The 9672-nt window shown below is 40.9% G+C and overlaps 1 protein-coding gene across 1 annotated transcript in view; it reads left to right on the top strand.

The window, feature by feature from the left end:
• Positions 1 to 9672, top strand: part of dlgap2a (discs, large (Drosophila) homolog-associated protein 2a) — a 155059-nt gene that overhangs the window by 129043 nt on the left and 16344 nt on the right. Inside the window, exons 7-8 of the mRNA XM_016269872.1 lie at positions 780 to 939; positions 1656 to 1875. Coding sequence (XP_016125358.1) covers positions 780 to 939; positions 1656 to 1875 — 380 coding nt within the window. The remainder of the gene's footprint in view (positions 1 to 779; positions 940 to 1655; positions 1876 to 9672) is intronic.

Raw genomic sequence — 9672 nt, forward strand, 5'->3', positions numbered from 1 at the left:
AGATAGATAGATAGATAGATAGATAGATAGATAGATAGATAGATAGATAGATAGATAGATAGATAGATAGATAGATAGATAGATAGATAGATAGATAGATAGATAGATAGATAGATAGGGGAAGTCGTGGCCTAATGGTTAGAGCGTTGGTCTCGTAAACCAATGGTTGTGGGTTCGAGTCTCATACCGGCAGGGATTGTAGGTGGGGGGAGTGAATGTACAGCGCTCTCTTCCACCTTCAATACCACGACTGAGCAAGGCACCGAACCCCCAACTGCTCCCCGGGCACCGCAGCAAAAAAAAAAAAGGCTGCCCACTGCTCCGGGGGTGTGTTCATGGTGTGTGTGTGTTCACTGCTGTGTGTGTGCACTTTGGATGGGATAAATGCAGAGCTAATTCCGAGTATGGGTCACCATACTTGGCCACATGTCATGTCACTTTTTTAGATAGAAATTCTGACTTTTTTCTCAGAATTGCGTAATATAAACTCAGAATTCTAAGAAATAAAATACAGAGTTTATATCACGCAATTCTGACTTTATAACACACAATTGCAACTGACAGGAAAGGTGTCAAAAAGTCAGAATTACGAGATGTAAACTCGCAATTGTGAAAAAAGTCAGAATTGTGATAAATAATAGCAATTACCTTTAAAAAAAAAAAAAAAAATTCAGTGGTGGAAACTGACTTCCATGTATAGATACATAGATAATATATATATATATCTTTCTTCTCTCTTACTACCTTTCCTTCACTTCATTGTTGTCTTCACTGCATAGTCAAAGCTACCATCTTCATACCTCTAGAGAAATCCATCCCAGCATCACACTGGAACCATCTCCCAACTACAGCTCACCGAAGTTCCGCTCCAGGAACCAGAGCTACATGAGAGCGGTCAGCACCCTGAGCCAGGCCAGCTGCGTCAGCCAGGTCAGCCAGGTGAGATTCACATCTGCCCGTCTTCACAAAGCTCAAGGTAATCCAGGGTTTTATTACACCCATCATAGTGCTGAAAACCACAACACATACTGAGGATTTAAGGCCCGTTTTGCCATTTATATACAATGTCGTTGTTGTGTTTTTCTGTTTTTAAATTGTCAGATTTATCAGCCTCTAACATCTAAATCTCTCTCTTAAAGTGAAGTAATAAGGCACACACACCCCTTCTCGCTTTCTAAGTGTCATCAGTGGCTTGCTGTGGTCATTAGAGGATAATTCCCTCTCAATGGAACGCGATGGCTATCTCGGATTTTAGAGATTGCTAAATGGGAATTTGATGGGTCGTAAGAATCCTATCAGACAAGTTCAGCTTGACTAGACAGATATTGCTTTATCACAGAGATGCTCATCACATTTTTTGAAGCGATTTAAGAAGGTATTGCTAAGGAATGGGAAGGATTCGATGAAAGCATTTCATTACCTCAGACTTGTGCAGGAAGACTTGGTGTTTGATCCGCAGAGATTCTGCCGTGACCATATCGCGTACAGTCCTGTGTAGATAAGATTAGACTGCACACTGGGACCGAGGGAGAAATATAGGCCTAACAGCAAATAAACCCGAGAAAATAGAAGAAAGCAGAGTGAGGAAAAAAGAAAGGAGGATGGTTAGAAGAAACATGCTGAGATATATTGTCTTGGTTTTTCTGGTTCTGCAGGTGAGCGAGACCGAGGTTAATGGCCAGTTTGAGTCGGTGTGTGAATCCGTGTTCAGCGAGGTAGAGTCTCAGGCCATGGATGCTTTGGACCTGCCGGGCTGCTTTAGAACCCGCAGCCACAGTTACCTACGAGCCATCCAGGCCGGATTCTCACAGGACGATGACTGTGTCCCCTCCATGACATCATCCACTGTCACCTCCACCGTCAGGTCCACCACAGGTAAGTGGGCTTTCTTTGTGAATAACCATGCACACCTGTCTCTGGTCTCGGCTTGTGTTTGTCTCAAAGTACTGTAGAAGTTGTAGAAGGATTCCAGAGAACTTGCTTACTGTTTTCATTAAAACTGACTTAGGTTTGCCTCCAAGCCTAAATTAAGCACAGCTGTCCATGCCAAATAAATTAGTGAATAAATATTTCCTACCGGCCTTGAAACAGTTTTCTGGAAGTTTGAATTATTCAATATGTCTCTTGGCTGGGAGGTGGTGAAAAAAAACATCCTATTGACGTTAATAGCCAACTGGCAATTAATTACATTTTACTTCCTTGTCAAAGCCAACTTTTACTCTCTTTTGGTGCAAATATTAATTTCAGACTACGAGATCCTCATAGGATATGCATAGTCTGATTCTAATCTTAAAGGCTTTAGTGCATAACTGAGTCAGTTTTGTGAACTTTAAAATGATGAATATGCAATTTAAATAACAAAATGTCAGAACGCTTAGTTTAGTGATTAAGATTTGCATGACTTAATTGTTGAGAGCGTAAATGCTGAATACTCTGAAAGCGTTAAAGAGTCAAGGATCTGTAAATTAATTTCAGATCAGAGGCAAAGCTGTTCATCAAGATGATTATTTTTGAATGAATGCATTGTATTACATGTAGCATGGCATGCTTGCATGCATGTGAACTGCTTACAGACGAGTGATTGATTTGTGTACGGCTTCATAACCCAGGTAAGTGCTGGTGTGCCTCAGAGCATAAGAATATGAACCCTATTGAATTCAATCCCCAAATTTTGTGGCAAACAATAAAATGGTGAAAATTAGTGAAAAATATTTATTTTTTAAATATTGTGTCCAAATTAAGATATGACCTTTTTATTCTTCCACTGTGTGTTTTGTCTCTCAAGATTTTCAATTTGGATCTCTACCTTGTCCTATTTTCTGCCTCAGTTGACTCTTGGCTAACAGACAGGGAGGGGGTGAAAAGCAATGATGGAGACACGAGGTGGTGTGTATTGCGATCCCAAAATGTTTCTCAGTCGGATGATTGTCACTCTGTGGGCTTTCTGTTTCTCACTCTTGCACATCTCCTAGTCTCTCTCTCTTTCTCTCTCTCTCTCTCACTCACTTTCTCTTTCGAGCGTGAATCTGGTTTTAAACGTATCAGTTTTGAGTTCTCTCTCCCACAGGGTCCGCAACTGAAGCCATGCTTGAGCGTTTTGAGTTTTCAGACTCTTTAAGGGTCAGTGGTGAAACAGGCCACTTAAATAAATGTAATTAAGAGCATCAGAGTCCAGTCTCTGGACACGTGTGAATTAAGGCCAAAAATCAGAGTTAGACAGAAAAAGGTAGACAGTAAATATGCTCTGGCATTTTTGCACTGCCTTCTCACTGAAATATGCTTGCAGAATAACGAGCAATATTGGCTTTCTCACAAAGGGAGTCTCTTTGAAAACACTTGATTTTGAGCTTGATATGACTAAATCCATTATAGTAAGTCCCATATATTGTGCAACAGTGACTGGGCAAGGAATATTTCAATGAATCACTGATCATAATAACGGCACGTGTTAAACTATTGCTAAAGTAATGAGCAAATTTTTTGTTTGAATTTGGCTGTTTGTGTGTCGAGGTACTGGTTGAAGACAATGATTCCCCCAGTAAAGACCTGGTCAGTGATGGGTCAAAGTGGACCGCTCATGTTCAATAGGGTTCATACCTGCTTTGCTGAGACACACACACACAAAAAAGAGACTAAAAGCTTTTGCTCGCAATTGCCTCCTTTCAAGACACAAAGCACAGACCTGCTCTGTCAGAGGGACCTGATAATGCTCTATGAGATGCCGTTGTTATTGTACCCTGCAGGTGTCCTCAGGCTTCAGTTCTCTGTTTTGTGCTTTGAGAGATGAATATATGCAAATAAAGGATGGAGTGAGAAGGCAGAGTAATAACAGAGAAAAAAAGCTGTGAGTCAAAATGGGATCTGTTTGCTAGTGTGATCACAATAACTCAAAATAACTAGCTCCCGTCACCTAAAGCACAGGGAGCCAAGATTGCGTTTGTTGCATACTGAGCAAAACTCAAAACAATTTGTACGATTTTACAAAGCCCTTTGATTTAAATTGTGTACATACTTCTCTGAACGTCTTCCCTATAAATAATAAATCCCTATATTCCTTCAATGCATTGTTAATGTTTTCATCTGACCTGTGTGATAACATAATTCACACACAAAAAATATTTAACTCTGATCTGGCCTAAAACTTATTTTGGCTCACACATGTTTGGTTGAACTTTAAATGGAGCCTGCAAACAGCACAAATCCCCAGCTGGCCTCACCACTGGGCACATTATATACACTCGCATTTTTATATTTTTCTTCCAGAGGGAAATGATGTTCTGGAAGGCACTGGTTTGCTTAATGAGGACAATTTACCCAGCGAGGGTCCAGGCTTAACCTCCATGGCCCGTGGGAATGCGGGGCTCCATGGAAGAGGAGATGAATCCAGCACTCTTTATGGTGATAGCTCACCTACCACGACTCCCTCGTTACCCCCTCTGAAAACGAATGCGCCCATCCGGCCACGGCCTGTTCAGTCAAGTGTCCAGGAGACAGCGGATCTGGCCCTGGCCATCAGCCAGCAGTGGAGGGAGGATGTGTCAGCCATGCGTAAAGAGTTAGCCGAGCTCAGGAAGGATCTGTGCACAGAGCTCAGAGCTTTCAACAGGAACTTTTCCACCTTTACACAACATTACAGCACCTGGTCACCGAACTGGGTGAGGGAAACCCAGACAGCTGCTCCTCCGGTGTCTGTCAGCACGCAGGCGGGAAGCAAGACCCTGGTGCGACAGAACACAGCGGACGCAGCGGTTAACTGCCCCTCCCCGGTTGATCCCAATGTTTTATCCATTTCTCCCTCAGAACCCGCAGATAAAAATGTCCTGCAGGTCTCAGCCTCCTCGCCATTTTTTCAAACTGACCCCAACTCGGAATTAGCAGACATTGATGATCCTACTTTTGCAAATCTTACCCCTCCAGATCCTATTGATGTGGCGTCGCTTTGTTGGCCTGATCTAGATTCAGACTCCATGACTCCTCCAGATCCACCAGAACCAGTGCCAGAGGTGGAACCGTATTGCTTTACGACGTCATCCACTCCTGAGCATGTGGAATCAGTTGTTTTAGACTTCACAAATGTAGAACTAGTGAACCTGGCCAGTTTGCAGTGGCCTAAACTGGATCCAGATGATACTGGCTCTCCACCCCTAGAATCTCTTGATCGTCCCTCTCAAGAATCTCCAGAACAACCTGGTACATATACACCGTACCACGGTAGCATGACTACACAGGAACAGTCGGTTCTAGAATCCATGCAGCCCTTGTTGCTGATTCATACAAACGAAGAACCTATGGACTTCACATCACTAGAAATGGACTCCGTTGTCCTGAGTCCAGTGACCCCAGATTCTATGAATCTTCAAGACTTAAAATGGCCTAGTTTAGAATCTCTTGAGCTCAATGTTTCTGGCTCTCAAAGCCCATGTGCTGTAGATCTAGCCCTGCCGAACCCTCCCACCCCAGAAACTGTCTATGAGTGTTCCTATGAAGCCACAGTACAAGAACCACCCCTTCCAGAACTACTGGACACCATTTATCTCCAACCAGCCACTCCTGAGGCTGAATCCCGAACAGAATCTGACATATCAAACCCAGCAAGTCCTGAACCTAATTTTCCTACTTGTCAAAAGCCAGCTGCACACGAACTAGACACTCAGGCTCTTGTTTTGTGGTCAAAAAAGGAAACATTCGTAGGTAGTGCTATGGACGTTCCAGAGTCCTACTCTGAAGAAGATAATGTCCAGAATGTAGATTCTTCTGCACCCATTATAAATTTCCCAATCCAGCCAGACACTGTGGACTCAGCTTCCCTGGAGTCTGAGACTCTCTTTTCTGCCGTTCTGTGCTCAGTTGAGTCAGATACCTTCGATCCTGAAGTTACTAGCATAGATGAACCAATGTCACAGGAGCTGAACCCACCTGGACTTGCTATCATAGACCCAGCAACTGTGCACCCCTTCAATTTATCCCTGTTGGAGCTCCAGTCAGCTTTAGATGTATCTAAGAGTGAAACAAGCGATAATGGGTCACCAAAGGGAACAGCAGCCATAAGCAGCCCTTCTCATTCACCATCCGGTAGGAATTTCCTGTGGATACGGTGGCAGCGGAAAGCACGTGGACGGCAGCCGATGTCACGGAGTGCCAGTATGGAAATTTACCACAAGAAATACTCAAACAATTCAGAGATGTCCTATATGTCACTGTCACTCTGAGCTCTCCGAAAAGTGCATGAAGCTACACGGGGTGTGCAATAGATAATCATATGTAATATTTACAGGCAGAATACAAGACTGTTAGGTTATGTAGCAAGATGTTTACAGGTTTGTGTCTCTCCATGGTGCGTGTGTGTGATTATATAAGAGAGAATGAGAAGTAGAGAGTGGGAAAGGGGGTAAGAGATTGTTACATTTGAGGCATGGAGGAGGTTATGAAAGAGGTTGTAGCTAAAAGCAGTCTGATGACAGCAATGGCACTGCATTAGTGTACTTCAGACATTCAGCACCTATTTACACTGCAAAACTGGTGAGTCACCTTGAACTTCACTCCTCTCTAGGGACACTCTCTGGCTTTAGAGAGACTCAAATGTATTTTAGAAATCCAATGAACTCCAATGAACTTTAGAAACTACCGAGTAAACTGTAAAATAAATCACTGTATGAACTGGTCTTGGATCAACCAGAAATTTGTACCTTGGTCATGCTGTCTGAGGGTGGGTGGTAGGGAGAATCCTTTTTCAGATGGAACAAGTCAGACTATGAACTGGAGGTTGGCCAAAGACTACCTGAAACAACTGCATATCGCTGGGATACATTTTATGGATTTTGATAACCTTTTTTCTCTGAATGTAATGGTTGTTTCTCTGGTGTGAATAATGGAATCCTTTATTCCATTTTACTCAATGTCTTCAGAGCCAAAGTCTCACTGTAAAAAGTGGAGGAAAATTTTGTACTGTGAAATTTTCAAAGACACAACGGCTATGTTATGATACTCTGTGAAGTGACTGCTGTTTCTTTTTCTCCTTTTTTGCTTAAATCTTATTCAGATCTGTTGGGAAATAGGATGAAAATGTTGAATGTGATATTTTTCTGGGTATATTCATATATGGAAATATGTCAGCTATTAAATGGATATTTCTTGAGATGACTTAAATTTAAGGAATTTGGTTATAGAGGTTTGAAGCACTGTTAGTCTGCTGGGGTTACATGAACATAAACTGAGCATGTGGGCCATTTTGAAGCTTGTTGAAACATGGGATATAGATCTTCTGGCTACAAAATTACAATGGTTTAGGAATTAAAACTGGTGGTGGAAACTTGCACATTGGGATGACTGGCCACTATTTGTACAGTTAACTGTAACCTTTTAAACAAGATCGATCATGCACACTTAAAAATCCATACTAATCTTGCAAATCCACACTTACTATTATAAATTACATACAAGATACTGTTAATATAATCCTAAATGCCCACATATAATATATTCCCCAGTGATTTCCATATATTATTGTAAATGTATAGACTATTGTATACTGTGATTTTTTTCCCCCTGCAAAAATTAATGTAACACGCACAGCTCTCATAAACCGCTATGAGAGCTCCCCATCTTTAAAATGAGATGCCAGTTCGTTTGTGTCGGTTGGGTTACTGAAGTTATTTGATGTAAAATCAGCAGACTGTATGTATTATTATCCACTTTATGTACATACATACTAGCGAATATCAGGGTACTAAAGAAAACACTCTGGCTATCTCTAACAGTTATGATTTGGTATGTATCAAGAAATGCAGTGCCATAGCCTTGTATCTGACAATCAGAGAAAATGTTGAAACCAGATACATTAATGACATTTTAATTATTATCAACAGTTTACATCTAATTGGTATGACAGAGTCATACTAAAACTAAAGTAGTTTCTTAAGTAGTTAATGTAGTTGACATTGCAGGTTTACATTATTATTAGCAGTGAATGTATTTTTTTATCAAGTGGTTGTAGCTAATGCATCAAATTAAAATTAGATATGTGTTCTTGTTTATTTAAAACCTGGGCTTTCAGAGCTCTCTGCTTTTTTTGTTAGTCAGCCAGCCAACTGACAGACACTTAACAGTGAGTTTTGAGAACAGTGCAAACATTGGATAGTTTTAAAAGCTTTTAAATACTTTAAATGTGTTTCCCTAGAACTGAAACCTGGCAACCTATCTTTAATCTGTAAATATCTAGTGTTAGAATGGAAATCTTGGCTAATTCCCAGTTCGCATGCCACTACTACTGTATGTGTAGTCATAAAATGGTCTTATTACAGCATTAAAGAGCCATTACAACCAACAACCATGATATTCTCATGTAGCTCCAAAGGTTGTGGAAATTATTGACCTAAAAAGCACAGACTGATGTATATTTTGAGCATTCACTTGAAATTGTATGCATTGTTGACATACTGTTTTCACTTAATGTGAATTGAGGGTCTCTAATCCTTATCTGACGTACTTTATTATATGACTAGCATGCGTATTGGGATTTAGCCATTGCTAACAGGTCTTCCTTCATTCATAACAGAGCTCTCAGGCCTTATTTTACAGCATTGTCCACACATTGCCCTCTGCTGTGCTGGAGAGCTATTTCTTGAGTAATAAAAGTGGGTTTTACGTGCATATCTAGAACAGACTCACAGGTGCTTAAAGTGCAGGACAAAACTGACTGTAGCAAAATAAATAAACACATTAATATTCTCATTGGTCCCATGCCCACTATATTGAGTCATTGCCAATCATTTCAGTGAGCAGGAAATACCTGACAGAGCCTTATGGGTCATTTAAGTGTAGTAAAAGCAGTGTTTCTCTGGGCGGAGGGGTTTCCTGGTACTGTACATTTCCATTGGCTGCTTGTGCATTGTGTGCCTTGTCTGGCTCATGAATGTGGGCGTTTAACCACCCAGCCTCAATATTGTTGTGCCACTGTGATTTTCTTTTCTTTTTTCTTAATGATTTCAAATAGTAGCCACAGAGATCTGAAGCCTGAAAAATCATGTGAAAATAAGCCTCTTTATCTCTGTGTATCTTCACTTCTGTCAGCTGATTGTTGATTTTTCTGAGATCATCATAAATGTCTGCAATCATGATGATCTGTAACTTAAGTGAATGTTATTAATTTCATTAAATAAAAGAAGTTGTTTTACATCAGAACTTCAACTATTGTAGACCGTTGCATGGTGGTCTCTGAACTAGGAGTGTTTGTAAACACTTTGTTCTAAGCTACAGTGCCTCTCTCTTCTCATTTCTCTTCACACACACAAGTACGCCTCCTTTTGTTTTCTCTGTACTGGTAAGCTGCATTATACTTCTTGATCTGCTATAATAATTTCCTATAATAATATTAATTTCCTGTTGTAGGCCCCTACAGGTAGATACAATTTATAGCTGAGCAAATTGCCACAAGCAGTAACACTTGAGATGTCTTTGCAAATAATCAAGTGTGACATTACACAGAAGCACAATGTGATCAGAAGGTTCTGCGAAGCAGCACGGAACTGATGTGTAGTTTTCAAGAGATTGCAGCATGCAGTTTTGGCATTAGATTTTTGAATGTCAAAGTCAGTGATTTAGTTCAGGTTGAAGTGACTTTTCTTTTTTTACCGTTTTAGTGGGGGGGGGGGGGGGGGTTTTTTTTTTTTGTGG

This window comes from Sinocyclocheilus grahami, unplaced genomic scaffold, assembly GCF_001515645.1.
Source record: "Sinocyclocheilus grahami isolate Dianchi unplaced genomic scaffold, SAMN03320097.WGS_v1.1 scaffold54.1, whole genome shotgun sequence".
Classification (NCBI taxonomy): Eukaryota; Metazoa; Chordata; class Actinopteri; order Cypriniformes; family Cyprinidae; genus Sinocyclocheilus; species Sinocyclocheilus grahami.